General features: G+C 44.1%; 1 protein-coding gene across 1 annotated transcript in view; it reads left to right on the top strand.

The window, feature by feature from the left end:
* Nucleotides 1–16539, top strand: part of LOC125759511 (uncharacterized) — a 29561-nt gene extending 13022 nt beyond the window's left edge. Inside the window, exons 3-5 of the mRNA XM_049418373.1 lie at nucleotides 12723–13012; nucleotides 13389–13535; nucleotides 15830–16539. Coding sequence (XP_049274330.1) covers nucleotides 12723–13012; nucleotides 13389–13535; nucleotides 15830–16539 — 1147 coding nt within the window. The remainder of the gene's footprint in view (nucleotides 1–12722; nucleotides 13013–13388; nucleotides 13536–15829) is intronic.
* Nucleotides 16540–16989: the final 450 nt, after the last annotated feature.

Here is a 16989-nt window from a genome sequence, read left to right as displayed (position 1 = left end):
TGTACTACCAGAAATTATTATTATTAGATATTTAAGATTGTCTGTTTATGTCCGCTGGCATTAAAATGTAGTGCAACTAGTGTGCACCTCATTCCCGTACCACACTGCCACTGACGATCAAGCAAAGGCTCATGAGTGAAATGGTTTAGATAGCAGCAAATCTTCCAAATTTTATTAAGCTTGCATGCCATGGCATTACGAAAACGCCGGTGAAGTATCCTGTACCTCTTTACCTCTCGGATTACACGTTCCACATGGATCCTGAGGTTTGCAATGCTTCTTGTTTTCTGTTTCCTACCATTCATCATGGGTGGTATGTTCAACGATACTCTAAGTTCTTCTAGATCTTGTCTGATGAGAAATTCCCCTGTCTGCCATAACGCTATCACCGGGCTCCAGAAGGTTATACAATCCACTTTGCCGTGTTATTCTCTGTCAGATATGCGACCTGGTGATAAGTCGGAAAACATTGAAATGAAACCATTTGGTGCAATTCCAATCAGTCCCTTGGCAGAGTTGTGGCTTTGTAGGTGCTAAATGTGTCACCTTGGACACTATAATCGGAAGGAGCTTCAATAAACAGTTCTGTGCAATCAAGTATCACCCTCGTTGACGTGTACGTGCCTTGTAGGATGTGGCATGTTAATGGACACTGTTTGACGTGATTGACGGCCAGATTGTAATCTGAACAAGAATGTCATGCAGAAAATCTACCCAATATGAAAACAGATTACTATAGTAGATGAGCTTACACCAAAGCGGTATGCCAAATCTTCCTCTAGCAATCCTACTCGAAGTCTGCATAGACTGAGAAGAAGCTGTTCATCTGACACTGAGGAGGGTTCGTCGACCATTATTTGATGTCTTTGTTACTGCATGCTTAGCTTCTATAAACTGCACAAAGAACTCAAATCGTTGCAGTGAAGTGAAACCAGTATAAAACTGCAGCCATCTTTCATCCTTAAATACTTCTTCAAAACTTGTGGTTCCTTTGGTAGTGCTCACTTTTTCTTGTGCCCGCTGCAGCTTTTCATTGTGAAGCCTGCTATTCCAACTCTGTTAAATTAGCTGCAAGGTGGCTGTTTTCCTTCTGAAGCTTGTCATTTTTCTCCTGAAGCTCTCTGCAGGTAGTAAGCAGTATTTCGACTCTTGCCTTGTAGAGAACAGCAGCCTCAGATAGTGGCCCGACGGCGTATTTGTGGTCCCACTCTGAATATGAAGAAATGCACCAATATGGGTAAGCATATGCACACAGGGATATGAGCAGCAATGCACAAAACAACCCGTTATATGCAATACCAATAGTGTAACTGTTAGGGTTGGCAGGCGAAAGTACCGCATGGAATATCTAGTGCAACACCTCATTATGGAAAGTATAAAACAGTGTATGCAGGTACCTCAAGATTGAGCGTTGCATGTTTACTGGAGTTCGCATCAAGACTGAAATCTATTTCAAGAGATAGAAAATGTGAGTATGTAGGACGACCAACAAAGAATCATTATTCAGCAAAGCGCTGCAAACTCTACCTCCAGTGCACAAAAGCCAATATTCGTCGGTGTCATGGATCGGCAAACTCACTCATGAATCGACTCACTCAGACTCAGATAGGGCTGTGAGTGAGTTTGGGTAAATCCGGGTGAGTAATACTTTGGTGAGATCGAGTCCGAGTGAGCCCAGTGGAGGAAAATTTTAGTGAACCTGAGTCCGAGTGAGTCAAGTTGAGGATTAACTTGGTGAGTCTGAGTCCGAGTGAGCCCAAAGTTCAGACTATATTTCTTGAGTTAGTCTGAGTGAGCTCTGCCTTTGACTGCCGACCTATGGTCCTACATACTTACCTTCAGCATCGATTTCAGCCTTAAATCAGCTTACACTTATACGCAAATGTAATCGCACATATCTGAACACACTAGCGTTCATGCGCCACCTCAATATTTATTGATCAGAGGCGTGAGTTTGGGAGACGGGAGGTGGGGGGGGAGAGAGGTGCACTGACCTTCCTGAAAAACTCTTCGACGGGAATTGTTTTTGTAAGAACACTTAATTTTAGCTGCGTATCTTATCAGAAATGTCTTTAATGGAGTAAAACCACTGATAACTCGTATTCGAAGGTACAAGATCAGAAGGCATGTCGCGGAGCAGTGATTATATATGGATATTGGCGTTAAAAGAGCTTTGACACCATGATAGAAAAGGCTAATTATACGCTAATGGACTCATGAGTCAACTCACTCAGGCGCTGGTCAAGCCGTGAGTCTGGCTGAGCAATGTTTATGAGTTTGAGTCCGAGTGAGTACAGCTGAGAAAAAGTTTAGTGAGTCTGAGTCCGAGGGAGCCCTCAGAGCAAAATCGTTTCTTGAGTGAGTCCGACTGAGCTTCAATTTTTTAGCCGACCTATGGTCAGTGCTACATAGAATAATGGAGACCATTGATAGTGGGTCTGATCAAACCAACACTACGTAGTTTAAATTGTGGTTGGTACTTGGACACTTGCCTCACAATGCAAAAAAAACACTCCTTCATGTGGTCTTCATATATCAAACTTCAAAATCACTCTGTGCTATTATTGAAGGAAAACCCATAGATTATGTGCTACATTAAAATTTACCTTTCTCATGCTGTGGCTCTGCACCCATGACTACAAGGCGCTCAGGTGATCCGCTACTTGTAGGAAGGGCAGCCGACGAGCATGGCAGAGCACAAGTTGATGAGTCCTCTGTAAACAAAAAAACTTTTTGGAGTGGTTTTCAAAACTATTGCATGTCATCTAAATAACAAATACGCTGAATTAAAATAAATTCAAAACTTGCACTAGATTTCTCTACATGCCATGCTAATTTGGCACGTGAAAGTTTTAATGACACCTTTTATCTCGTTATTGTGGGCAACTTGCGTACTATTTAAAAGACATTTTTCACTATATGAATTAATATTTGTACAACACAGAGACACGATATCTGTGGCTCATTTAGGTGCAAAAGCCTTAATCTTTTCAAATGTGGAAATTGACCGTCGGCGCCCCATGTCAGTGGCGTCAACACGAGTGATGCAAAAGATCATCATCAGGTGAACCACGTTTGGTGCTGAAAGCTTTCACAATGAGACGTGGGAGGATATCTGTGAAAGCAACGCCTTCCATTCTTAATTGCTCCTGTCCTCACACTACCCCTGCAGTAAGAGAGCACTACGAGTGATGTTACTAGGCCGTAAGGAGCGCTAGTACTGTATACCTTGCGTGTTCCAGATTTCGACCATGCTGCCTATGTCCTGTTCCTCCTCTAAAATGATGTTGGTAGCTCCTCCACTGCGCGCTCTTTTTCGACGTTTGGCAGATGCTGAAAGGAAAATGCAAGAGATTTATTACAGTTCTAGAGATTAATAGGACTTTCTGAGGCCTAGTTGGTGCATACTGACGAAAATTATTTAGCGCAAGCAAACGCAGCACACGAGATAGACTTGTGTGTCTCTCGCGTGTGCTACGTTTCGCTTGGCTAAATAATTTTCGTCTTCTAGAGATTAGTTGATGCGCACTTACCGGCTTTTACGGGCAGTCATCTTTCCGCGTACATTCGATGAGGAAAGATAGTAGGATAGCGATCCATGTACTGTTTCCGTCCTGTCCGATTAAAATGAGCTCCGCATATCTTGTGGTGCTTCGACGGCTGCCACAAAGAAAACCGCCCTGCGGTGCCTCGGCGTTTAATTCTCCTAATCCATTCTTTTCTAAGCGCATTGTCCTTCGGAAAGCAATGAAACGAAACGTACGGTGTCTTCCGCGTGTTGTTAGCACATCCAGGAACACAGCACGTTTGTCCGCCGCCTTCCTTCTTCTTTGGCATGTTCGGTGATGGTTCCGGCTATTTGTGACAAACAACACAGTCTAAGGTGCGTGCACGAAAGTCGGAGAGTCAAGAAGCAGCCGTTCTTTCACTATAGCAGCACATGACGCGAACATGACACCCACCAAAACAACTCACGACGCGCGACGAAAGCAGGCGTACGCGGGAAAGCGTCTGTTCCGCCGGCCCGGCGCTCCGCTCTCCCATAATGCCCCACCGCCGATCCACCAGGGGAAGGCGCGGCGCTGCGATTTCTGGAAAGGTCTATTGCAAACATGCCGCTGCATTGGCGTACGCCGTGGACGTAGAGCACACATAGCCGTGTACCAGCAGCACCCAGAACTGGGGAGGACCAAGTAAAAAAGTGTACCCCAAAGGAAAAAGCCTGAGTCTACGGAAAGACGGTAAGTCACATACATATCGGCATGAGCGCCTGTCCTTGTTTGCCTTGTTTTGTGTGTGTGTGTCCGTATTTATTTGCGCTAATCCGACATTGTTATGAAGTTACATAGCACTTGCTTAATCAGAGCGCACCACAATGTTTAAAGCCTTGGCATTATATGATAAACATTTTCTTACTTTTCTCTAGACGATATGCCAGCCAGTCTTCCTTCTATGTATATTATGGAAAAATGCGACAATTGTCATATGGTGCAATTATTAAGGGCAAAAAGGAAGCGTGAGGAGCAACACGATTTAGAGCCAGTAAGATCTACCTGTGTCTCTCCAAAGATAGCGATTAATTAGAATCGCTTGTGCTTTTCCATTTTGCAGCCACCTCTAGATAGCCTTACAAATGGCAAAAGGAACCCATAGCATTTCGAAATTCCGCAGAGCGCAGCAGGAAACTCAGTGCTGCGGTGGATTCGTACTACAATGCACAGGTGAATTCTGTGGTAACATGCAAGACACAGCGTACAACAGCTTGGCACAAGACAAGGTTGGTTAAACAATCCATCTGAGAATGTTTTGCAAGAGAAACCAAAAAAAGGAAAACAGTAGAGGCTCGCTTACAAGTGAATGCACTAGCCTGCAATGTTTCATTGCTTTGTCAGAGCCTGCCGGATAACATCCACACGTGCCCACAGGATCCTGCGCTGCCGAGGGCCCATAGAAGACCTCGCGGAAAAGATACTAGAGCAAAAACGCGTTACTACAGCTGCCATGACGTGCGGCATCAAGCTAGAGCCGGCAGAACGAGCATGGTTTTCGTATCATGAAAGTGTTAAGGTTCATGAAATTGGATTCCTTGTGAAAGACAGCCAGCCAGGGCTAGGATGCAGCCCTGGTGGGGTTATTGAGTGTTGTAGCACAGACACCCAGCTGCTTGAGATAAAATGCCCCTAGTCCAAAAAGGAGAGGCAAAAGAAGCTCCTCCAGGAAAAAGGTCTTCCATATCTTACACTGTCAGATGGAGCATGTCACCTTAAGACATCACACGAGTATTACACGCAAGTGCAAGTGGCTCTCTATGTGCTTGGTCTCAAAGTGTGCAAATTCTTAGTATATACGCCTAAGGAGCAACTTGTCATTGTCGTGAACCGCTGTGGTGAGTTTTTGAGGAAAGCTTTTCCTAGGTTGCAGGAGTTTTATTTTATTCACATGTTGCCAAATTTAGCATGTATGGAGCAATAAGATTTCACACCGTTGTACTTCATTCCCTGAACCTTTTTTTTTTTTTTCAGGTGCATATTTTTCAAGTGCAATCATGTTTCTTGTACTCAATGACAATAAAACGTTACTTAAATGATTTCCTGTTGGCATCATCAGTGATAAATCATAATGACCATGTGTGTGGGTTTTATCGCGTGCAATAAGCGAGGCAATGTGTTATGAAGACGTTTATTTATACAACACAATTCGCATCTTTGTGTACATGTTATGAAATATACACATAGTTTGAAACTATTTCCCAGTTGTGCCACGATACCGCTAACACGCATAATAAAATGGCGGCATCGCTAGGCATTAATCATTACAACAATATGTGAACTCTTGTGAGAGGTAAGTGATCAAGGCAAGCTGGAACAAAGCTGGAATATAATGCGTGGTATAAAACCTGCACCACTTGATGTTCATACTGAAAGTGTATATTAAAGCCAGAGGCTGAACACTGGACAAAAAGTAACAATGAACACATAGTCAAGTACATTTGAAAATCCTACTTTGCAAGTTTGCTAGGACACAGGTAACATGCATGATTTGATCAATGTGGTCATGTAGCTCGACTGGAAGTCTGCTGTTGAGAATGTTGAAAATTTTTAACCGCTCAATCATCCGCTCTACGTGGATACGAACACTTGCCATATGTAAGTTTCAGCCATTTCCTCTCGCGTGAAGTTTGCTCCGGTAGAAAATGGGGGCATTATTAGCACACCATTTGCTCCTGCCATGTCAACAAGCACACCAGGAAAGTCATTATCTGCAAGGACAACGTCGCCTGGCTCTAATAAGGAAAATAGACCTGAAACGACAGTTATGAAAGCATCAGTGGCCTGTCCTACATAAGCTTATGACAGAAACGTTACTGCACCATTTCAACCAATACCAATTAGAAATTTTGGAGTATATGTGCCTTATATTTATATTTTGTGCATTTCTCAACCACCTGATTGATAGTGTGAATATGGTCTATTGTTGAGTAGCCTGTACGAAAACCTTCTTGGTCTCCCGGTTCATTGAATACTAAGGTGGTCTCAATTCTATTAGCTATTATCTTTGCAAATAGCTCGTAGACAACGGACAGTAAGCTGATCGGGCTGTAATTTTTCAATTCCTTGACGTCCCCTTATGAATTCCCCCTAGCCCGTTTTTATTTTGTACGTTTCCTTCTCATGATCAGGGCTCCTGAGACTTAGTATTGGCCTATATTAAGGTACGACTGCAAAGATTGTAAGGATTTTTTGCCAATCATGAATTCTTGTTCTTCCAAATCCGACTCAGTTTAAAACAAGCAAAAATAATGATTATTCGGCGAATATCATGTCACAGTGGATCTAAGTGCTTTTAACAGAAAAGCTGTTTACGCTATCGCTAACTTGTGCTCTGCCGTGTAAAACAGCTCAAGTGGGTATGATCCACAGGAATTGGGCAATCCCCACAACCGAGTACAGCACTCTGCTCTCCTCGGTGACGTGGAGCACGTGAAAGAGAGCGAGAGAGAGAGAAAGAACAGAGAGAAAGAAAGAAAATAAAGACATAAAAACATTGAAACAGACACGAAAAAGAGAGAAAAAACAGAGAGCAAGATAGAAACAGGGAAGAGGCCACCCAGCTCCACTCTTCAGGCTTTTCGCCAATATGCGATCCTCCCATAATTTCTTTAAAGCTATCTTTAGGGAAAACCTGCCTCGGTCAGTTAAGGGCCTGAAGAGCAGCCTGTGCAAATGTGTGGCATATATCAGCCTCGCAGAAGTATGCGCGAAGTTGGCGCACAAGCTAAATTCAATTCACCGTGCAGCCGTGGCCGCACTCATAGAATACATTATTCATCTCGCGTGTTTGCAGTCAAGGTGTAATCTGGCCATGAAATGAAAGTGGCCACATATTCGCCCCAAGCGCGAACACAGTCGGCGCCTAGCGGCGGAAGGGCGAACCACGCCTAGTGTGGATACAAGGCCGCGTCGTCAGCTAGTGCACATTGCCTACGCACGTGGACTGCAGAGAGCACCACGGAAAGCGAAGAGGACAGCTTGTTTGAGGGTAAGCAGTTGTCTTGTCACTACTCGTTCGCAGGTATTAAGAAGAAAATCGAAACAATCAGCGATCGTTGGACGATAAAGCGCTTTTTATTCCGACCGCGGTTATCGCTTACGTACCGAGATTGGTGGTCGCTGCTTACCGGGTGGAGCAAGCTAATGTCATTGTTTTGATGCTTCGCAGTTCCCTTGCATATGAGCGCAATCCTGGACCATATCAGAGAAGGCTCAAGATGCCTCGTTGAAGGTGACTTAGTTTTAGAAGCCGGACATGTGATAGAATGCAGCGCAGTAGCGGCTACATGCCGATCCGGCGGACCCACACATATTATTGCGTACGTCTTGCAAGCATCGGGACTTCACAACGACCAACAAAGAGTGGAACTAAAGCTTCAGGGTGAAGCAACGATCGAGGAACTAAACTGCACCTGTCCCGCCTGGTAAGACGAGTGTTGTACAACACGTGCGTTAACTAGTGCGCGTAAGTGGCGTCCAGCAAACGTCACGATTCCTCGCCTCTGTGAAGAGATTGCTGAAAAGCACGGCGTTATCAAGGCAATCCTTACTCCGAAATATTCATCTGTGCCGCTCATTTCTATGTTACTTTTCACCGCCACTTATCACAACGCCGAGGTTCTCTCCAAACACTTGTACTGCTCGCAAATGTATTGCCACCACGCCGTTCCATTGGTGCGGGGCGGGGACAATTAGCTTATCAGTCTGCGAAAAAAAAAAAAGATTATGACAAAAATAAAAGTTTGAGTGGCACTCGCAGATTTTTGATACGTTAGTTCTGCAGCCTCAGCATAACAATTGAGCAGCGCAAACTTAGTGACCTACGACGAATGTACCTAACATTCGTTAAGTGGTCGCCTGACGCAGCAAGCGGGAACCCAGTTTACTACTGCTGTAAATGCATGGATTTAATGGCTAGCTTCACGGATTTATAATACTGTCCACAGGTGTTCAAAATTTCTCAGAGTGAGGCATTTGCAAGATTTGAAGAGAATATTAGTGCTCGCTGAAAAGAAGCCTCTTTCAAGATTCACAAACTTCTCTCTCTGTATAAACCTAAATTTAATGTGGAATGTGGATCATGTAGTATGCACGAGTGTTTCTTTTTTTACTTTTTGTACTGAATAGATAATTCCTGTTTTTTCAGGGCGTCCCATAAGTGCAAGTACTGCATTGCAGTCTTGCTCCACATAAAGCAAACAAAGCGGTTGACTCTGCTGTCATCAACAGACTTGCCGCAGTCCTGGGGGCACAATGCAAAATATACAGTTAAGCAGAAGTATGCCCCACAACCGTGACTGCACTGCCCTGCTGCCCTAAGGTTGGTTCAAATGTTGGCACTCGGAGAACTTCTGCAGACAAGAGCTTCAGTATGGCCAAAATCACTAAATTGAAATGTCAAGTTAACGTACTGCCATGTAGAACAAGACGAAATGGGCGTACACAGTAAAGTATTTTTTAATAATTATTCTTTCATGCATTTGTTGTAGTGAAGTTTCACTTTGAAATCTAATTTGCTGCTTTCATAGCTGTCCTACCTTCCAAAAAAATACTTGACAAACATGCATTGTCAGTTGTTGCAGGTCACGTTAAAAAATTAAATGTAGTTCCAGGAACCTGCTGTCCCCCATCCCAAAGAAGGGGTATTGCAACGCTTGATGGCCAACCTGCCTTACACTTCTATTGCAGAAATGCACGTCAAAAAGAAAGTAGGACTGGGTAAGATTCTGCTTCACTTTTTGGCATCCCTAAGTGTAATATGATGCAGCACATGTTGCATAAGAAAATCCACCAGACCCCACACAATGTGGTAATCAATTGCATGTGAAGCAGTCAGCGAATTGCACCTATGCCGGGCTTTTTACTCTCAGCCAAATGTTACGAGCAATACTGACATCTGTGTCAAAACGTCACTAATTTTAACATTCCCATGCTTACGCAACCCACACGTGCCACACCTAGCCAAACGGTTTCGTGCGCAGATTTCTTTCTAAGTATATGCATTCTTTATGACTGAGAGCCAGCGACGGTGCACTCACACGCCGATCATCCGCTTTTCTAATGCAAAAAGCCTCGAAAATTTCTGTCTGGTTGCCCTCTCAACCGCCTGAACACACGGGTGCAGTTACAACTGCACTGTACACATACATTTTCGGCAATGGTCCGCGAGATCTCCAGCAGCCTCGACAGCACTGACAGCTGCACGGTGTTCCCTCAGACGGTCGTTTAAGCAACGACCTTTCTGACCAACTAGAGCTTACCGCATGACAGTGAAATCCCGTAAACCACTACAACGGAGCATTCTAAGAACTGCGTGGCATGCTTTTTTTACACATGCGCGAACACCCTCCGCGACATTCACCTTGCGGCACATCCTGGAGTTATTTCGGCGCAGTAAAAACTACTGAAACACCGCACTTCAGTGCTGCCTTTTTGAGATGGTGCGACACTATATGCCCAGATACAGCACCGGTACAGGACGCACCTGGCTGCACTGCTTACTGAGGCCAGTGTTTGGTCGAGAATGCTTCACCTCGGAAATGAGGCTTTCCGCTAAAGACACTATGGTGCCGTCAGAGAACCAGGCGCTTCGCAGTCTATTGACCTGGTGCGTAACACTCCAGGCCGCCTGGTGCTCACAGGTTTTCTGCAGGGCGGCTTCAAGGCAATTCACCTGTATTCCCTTTTTGACTGTCTTCGAATGGGTTGAATTATAGTTGAGGATGGGTTTCTTACTTCGGGGACAATATGCCCAGCAGAGTTAACATTCAATAAAGCTAACACGGAGATCGAGGAATTGCATGCACCCGTCTACTGGCATCTCATGCGTGAACCTTAGCCCACAGGAATTTGCATTGAAAGCTTCCAGAACACTATTCACAGCAACATCATTTGCATCATTAGTCACGCCTATCATAAAAATCATAAAATCATCGAGATACCTAAAAATTTTTGCAGCACAAGTCTCGTCAACACAGCGTTCACTTTTTTGTCAAAATTGGATAAAAACAAATCACTTAAATTGGCGCGAAGCGTCAGCAGATAAACACCGTCATTTGAACGAACGCATCACCGTTAAAATTAACAAGTGTAGATGAGAGGTAAAATCTGAGCATTTCCAGAAAATTGTCAATAGAAATCTGCGAAATGTTCTGAAAGGCAACAGGACCGAAATCCTCATTGCTATCTCTAACCACAATTAAAGGGGTACTGACACCTTTTTTCGAAGGCGAGTTTACTCTGCCATACATATCCCCTGTATGCAGAGATGGCTCTGAGCAAGTGTGAAGCTCAGCAAATGCTGATAAGATATTTTATTTTGTTATTAAAGTCAATTTTTCCATGGCGCACCTACTGACATCGACACTAGCTTGACGTCAGGCTACAGTACAAATTCTGGTGACTTCACGCAGCAGTCTGGCTTGTTGTGATGACGTTAGGTACCGAAACTTCAAAGATGGCCGTTTGTACGTCATGAAAACTTCCAAAATGGCCGCTTGTGCGTGGAAACGTCACTATATATTGTGCGAGCACGTGACGAGAAGCTCATACCGTGTTCTGACGTCAGGGTACAGTAGGAACCGAAACTAGCTTTTAAAAACCTACTGTAATTACTTTTTCAGGGCGCACTCGCGCTTAGCACTACTTTTTCTAGGCTCTTGAGGGCTTGACCTTTCATTTGACGCCAAAAAACGACAACTGAAAATATTCGTGTCAGTACTCCTTTAATAGTTCATCCTGTGGAATAGAGTAGAACAGATATTCTACATCTACCAAAAAATCAAAGAAACACTCTCCCGTTATTTCATGCCCTGACATGTACTGGATGACCGAACTTGAATTAGGTGCAAGAAAAAGATCAGTATCCAAAACATTGAGTTGCTTTTGAAGCAACTTTGAAAGCTCACCCTGCGAACAGTCCTTTTCCGTCACAATGAATCTTAGTGGCAACCCTTCTTTGTGAGTCATGGCAGAGGACAAGAGGCTTAACTATCTTTAGCAGTATGATATCTTGGGCTAGTTGGTGCATCGTTACTTTAAATACGTGCCGCAAGGTTGCAATTGAGAAGAAACAAAGAGGAGGCAGAAAGAAAGCCAACTCACAACTTCGTTTATTGTCATGAAGCGTTCACAATGTAAAGGCTCTTGGAGGACATGCGCAGTGCATTTCATTCACCGCACGTGCAGGCATGATCAGATGAGGTTTAAAACGAAAATCGCAAACACGATATTTTGAAACCAGCAACAACCAAAAAAGGCAGAGACTGCTACGCCGCGCGGTGCACGAGCCGGTCCCACACAGAAGTGGCTCCTGCACCGCACGGAAGTGACGTCACAAAAATACGCCACCAGCAGGTAAGTGTCCGGTTTGGCGCGTCGTTTGAATTCGCCGGTGTCGCCGGTTCAGCATGTCACATTCAGTATACCAGTATACCTCACGTGACCCGCATTTGCTGCCGCTGCACTGATGCACTGCTGATGTTCCCGTCTACACGCCTTGTTCTGCTGCACAATCGCGAGCCTCGAACATCTGCTTTCGATAAGCGCAACCGTTCCTTTGCATCGCTATTTTATATTTACTAACGTTGTTTATATCCACTTCAATACCTATTTTTTATAATTTCTTTTTCGTGTATCCGCTGATTTTGTAGTATTTGTGCGCGACCGCTTGCTTTGTTCATCCGTGCTAACGTTCTTCGTGCATATGGCGTAGTTTATTTGCGTAACTGACAGCAATGCTTTAGATTATTTATTCAGTTGTGTGTTTCTTGTTTTCGTGGTGTGATTCTGAATTGAAAGTGTTCGCAACATGACGCGTGTGTTGGTCGCTGGCGGTTCGATGGCGAAATACGTGGACCAGTATTTCCCATCGCGCCGAGGCTTGTCTGTTAGCGCTGCCGCGCACAGGGGAATTAGGATTGAGCACTTGCATTCGATAATTGCTGACAAGCTGGCTAGTTTCGATGTCGTCATTGTACATGTTGGCACGAACAATACTGTTGACAGTGTCAACATGTACATGGACAAGTATCGCGAGCTCGCTCAGGGAATTATTGAAAGCAATCCCATGTTGCATGTAGCTTTTTCTGCCATTCTTCCTCGCGGGCAGTATCAGTACCGCCCAGGAGAAGCACAGTTGTCTGATGTGTGCCGTTTCAATGACAATTACAGGAATGGGAATGCCGCCCTGAAACAGTTTTGCCTGGAGAGGGGCTTCACTTTCCTGGATGGTCTTGTGGACAACTGGCCTGGATGCCTGAGCAGGGATGGTGTCCACCCCAGACGCTTTGGCAACAAAGTGCTGGCAGGCTTCCTGCATCGGGAGGCCTATGTCTTGTCCATCCATCTAGAGAGGAGACGAATCCAGCAGTCCTATAGGGAGTCCAAGGCATCGGCATGGAATGGGTGGACTCAGCAGGAGAGCGTCCCCACCATTTCGGAGGCTGATTTTCCTCCACTTGGTTTGCATACAACAGTTCATTATTCTCAAGCAGCAGGTGGAACCTCCACTGCACCAGCACCTGTTTGGAAAACCGGTAGTGCTCTCACGCAGAGACACGACACCGACCAACTGGCCAGAACCTTCCATGTGTTGGCTTTACACTTGTTGGCGGTGTCTGTGTATGCTGCAAGGGAAGCAAGGGTTGGTGGACCTGGGACAGCCTGCCTTCCCCCATTTTCCATGGCACAAGTGTGCCCAGCATGGGAAACACTGAGGGGAGGCCTGTTGAGCCAATGATCCCTGGTCTAGGCGCAAGCACCACTTGTGACAAAAGAATAAGGAGAGCCTCGCAGGAGCGTGAGGATGCTCTTCTTGTGTGCTCTTCTGTGGGGAAGAGAAGGCCAGTGCTGAAGAAGCAGCTGTGCCACAGGCTGTCTGCCAGCATGGCGACAGTGAGTGGAAACTGGTGCAGTCAAAGAAGAGGCGGCGGAAGGCTGCGGCACTGCGCAAGCAAGAGCAGAGCTGTGAACTGTGTGCAGACAGTGAGGGCAAAGTTCTTGCTGTGACAGCTGCCAAGTCCTTCAAGTTCACTTCACCTATGACAGCAGTTGTAAGCCAGAAACAGACTCAGTCTGCGTCTTTTACTGTTTGTGGTAGAAAATCTGCAGGAGACGCTAGTGCCTCGCACAATGTCATTCGTGATAGTTTCGAAAAGGTGCAGCGTGTTTCTAGCAAGCAGTTGAAAGACTGCTCAGTTAGTTCCACGACTCACTGTGAAGCTGTCACAAATGACATTGTGAACAAGATTTCTGTCTGCAAAAGCCATTGACCAGCATGGATTCAGAATGGGGTGTGGATTAAGCGCGATCCTGGCGCAGAGGCTGGTGACCCTAGAAAAGCTGGGTGCATTGTACTCGTGCAGCACAACTGTTGTGAGGCTTCTTTGACATCCATCTGCAGGCCTGCCAGCCCTGGTGCCCAGGCTACTAGTGTAGAAACTGGTGCCAACCGAAATGTGCTTACTAACTCTGTAAATATACTGCATGGCGGTGGCAGCAAAGCTTATTTAAACGCAAGATCCGATAATTGTCCTTCCCTTAAGCAAAGCTTTGATGAGTGGTGCAGGGAGGGCTAGCATGTAGTCATGACAAATAAAAGTAATAGAAGTCCATTTACATCGGAATCTAAGGACTTTGCGTATATAAGGGTTACATATAGCTGCATTCTTGGCCGTGCACTAAAGTCAAGGCGGACAGGAAAGCGACCAAAGCAAGCATACAGTGGTACTGGCTGTGAAATGACAGTATCGGTAAGCCTGTGTAAATCACCTACTCTGCACTACAAGATAACTACAATACATACTAAGCATAACCATTCCATAGATAATAATAATAATAATAATAATAATAATAATAATAATAATAATAATAATAATAATGTTTATTTGCCATCAGTACAAAAATAATGATGGAGGGGGCGGGAATAAAAGCGACAATCCGCTTGACGAAGTTCCCACTCCCGTACAGGTAGCAGCGAGGCACATAAAAAAAATACAGTTCTATGTATGTATTGAATAATATTGGTCTGCATTTAAACAAGCGCAGAAAGAAAAAAAAGGAAAAACACACACACAAAGAGCACTACCATTTGCTCCTAGAAAATGACAATTACAAAATGCATGAAAATGACATGAAAATGGCATGAAAATGACAAAATGCATGACTTGTATCCTCAGCAGAGGCTCCTGAATGATGCGGAGAAAGGAGAATTCTTTGACTTTGCGAAATGTAATATTGGCCCAAAGGATTTAAAAACATGGTTGAGCAGAAAACAGGCAACAAGTCAACTACAAAGAATATTAACAATTACAAGCAGACACTTTGTATTCCTATTCGCAATAAGCCGTCTCATGGGGAAATGGTTTTAGAAAAGGTAGAGACCTTGCTCAAAAATAATTCAAATAGGGTCACTCGATATGGTTCTGGTCGTGGGAGACTTGTGTGTTATGCCTTCTTACGAAATGAGACGAGTGAAATTGTGGAGGCTATGTTCACGAATTTTGTAGATTTTAACCCATTTGTTGTGTCTGCTTGCAAAGTAGTAATGGTTGATAACGATCTCAATGAACTGCGCATTTTAAGCAGGATTCTTCCCAATTCTAACATATTGTTGTGTACATGGCATGTGTTGCACTGTTTTCAGCAAAAGGTAAATGAAAAAGTTAGACAGCAACGTGATGAGTTGGTTCCTTTCTTAAAAAGTTCAGTTTATGCCCCCGCTGTCCACGACTACACCGACAAGCTTGCTAACCTCCAAGCTATGACTAGCACAGATGTCATTTCTTCTTATCCCATTCAGTCATGGTGTGTACAATTGAACACATCAACTTCGGAGTCGCATCACGCACCGCGTGTTTCTTCAAATGGCCTGAAACTTTGTGTGTACATTCGTGCAGGCTTCCTGAGTTGAAAACTAGTGGTTATTTAACTTCATTATGCTGCTTATTGTCGCAGATGATCACTTTGCTAGAGATACTACCATGTTCGACGATCGTTCGACGTGCGATGTTCCAGGACCGGCGTCAAGAGTATTTTTTTTCTTCACTCAAAAAGCATACAACCAAAAAACACAGTGCATGCATTTTGGGCCTAATAGTTGATTCCTTTGATGCAAGGATTGAAGATGACTTATTGCAGAATAATTAGAAATTTAATTACACGCTAATTAACATTAATTGCCGAAACTCACATAAAACAACACATTCCTTCATTTTATTTCTTGTAATGTAATACTGAGTGCCTTGAAATCATGTCATGCAAATTTGATGCATTTGCAGACAGTGCATCACAATTCGTGACTGCAAGGGTTATATGCATAACTGGAACACGTAAGAAAATATGGGTACACGCATATCGGCAAAATCTTCCTACATTTGGTAATAATACAAAGAATCGCATTGAGTGTCACAATCAAAAGATTAAAAACTATGTCGCTTCAAGCATGAATGTGGTTCAAGCAGCGGAAGCATTGGTAGGTTACATTGATAAAGATGCCTTATCTCGAAAATTCTCCAAGCTTAACGAAGTGAAGCTGAACCAAAACGTAAATGATTTGAATGACCCATTTCAGCTAGACTTGTCCCGTAACTGTACTTCTGAGGCTACGAGTAAAGTGCTTGAGCAGTATGACAAGTTTAAAAATGTGCGTTATCAGGTAACTTCCACTGCTAATTCTTATGTAGTAGTTTCTCCAATATCGGAGTACAGTGTTTCAATATGCCTGACTTCTTGCACATGTGCTCTTTATTATCAGTATGCTCTGCCTTGTGCACATATTTTAGCAGTGCGCAACTTTACTAAGCAAGATCTTTTCGATAAAGCATGCATTCCGTACAGGTGGCGTAAGGATAATTCCATAAGTGACAGCTACACAACTACTACTGCCACACCATTGGTCACAAGCAGCATTCAGCCACCGCCCTCTGTGAAGCTTGACACTGCACAAGAGAAGTATTCTTATGCTTATAGAAGGTTTATAGAATTTTAGTAAAACTTGTTGTTGGGCTAGTTGGTGCATGTTACAAGAAAATTCGACGACGCACACCACCGAGGAAAGTAGGCGAAAGGAAAGAGCGTCAACTCGCAACTAATTTTATTCTTGCAAATCCACCGCAATATATACACCATGCCACACATGCGCAATAACACACCATGCGTCCCATCCAACAATCGCCCACTCTCAATGCACGTGCTAGTTTAGAAACCTGTCAAAAAAATCAAATTCAGCTGAACGCAGTACCACCGACGTATCGCTAATACATGTATCTTTTTTCTTTCGGATGAGGTATGCTTCTAGCATCTCTCGCTCAATCACCTCCTTGCTTCTACCTAAAATAGTGATATTGGCAAATCTTGCCTCACATCCACACGCGCTGCAGTGCATAGGAAAATGTGCCAAAAGATTATTCTTTATCGAAAGAACATGCTCCCTCGCTCG

Source organism: Rhipicephalus sanguineus, chromosome 8 (genome assembly GCF_013339695.2).
Source record: "Rhipicephalus sanguineus isolate Rsan-2018 chromosome 8, BIME_Rsan_1.4, whole genome shotgun sequence".
Classification (NCBI taxonomy): Eukaryota; Metazoa; Arthropoda; class Arachnida; order Ixodida; family Ixodidae; genus Rhipicephalus; species Rhipicephalus sanguineus.
This window is presented reverse-complemented; position numbering and strand designations above follow the sequence as displayed.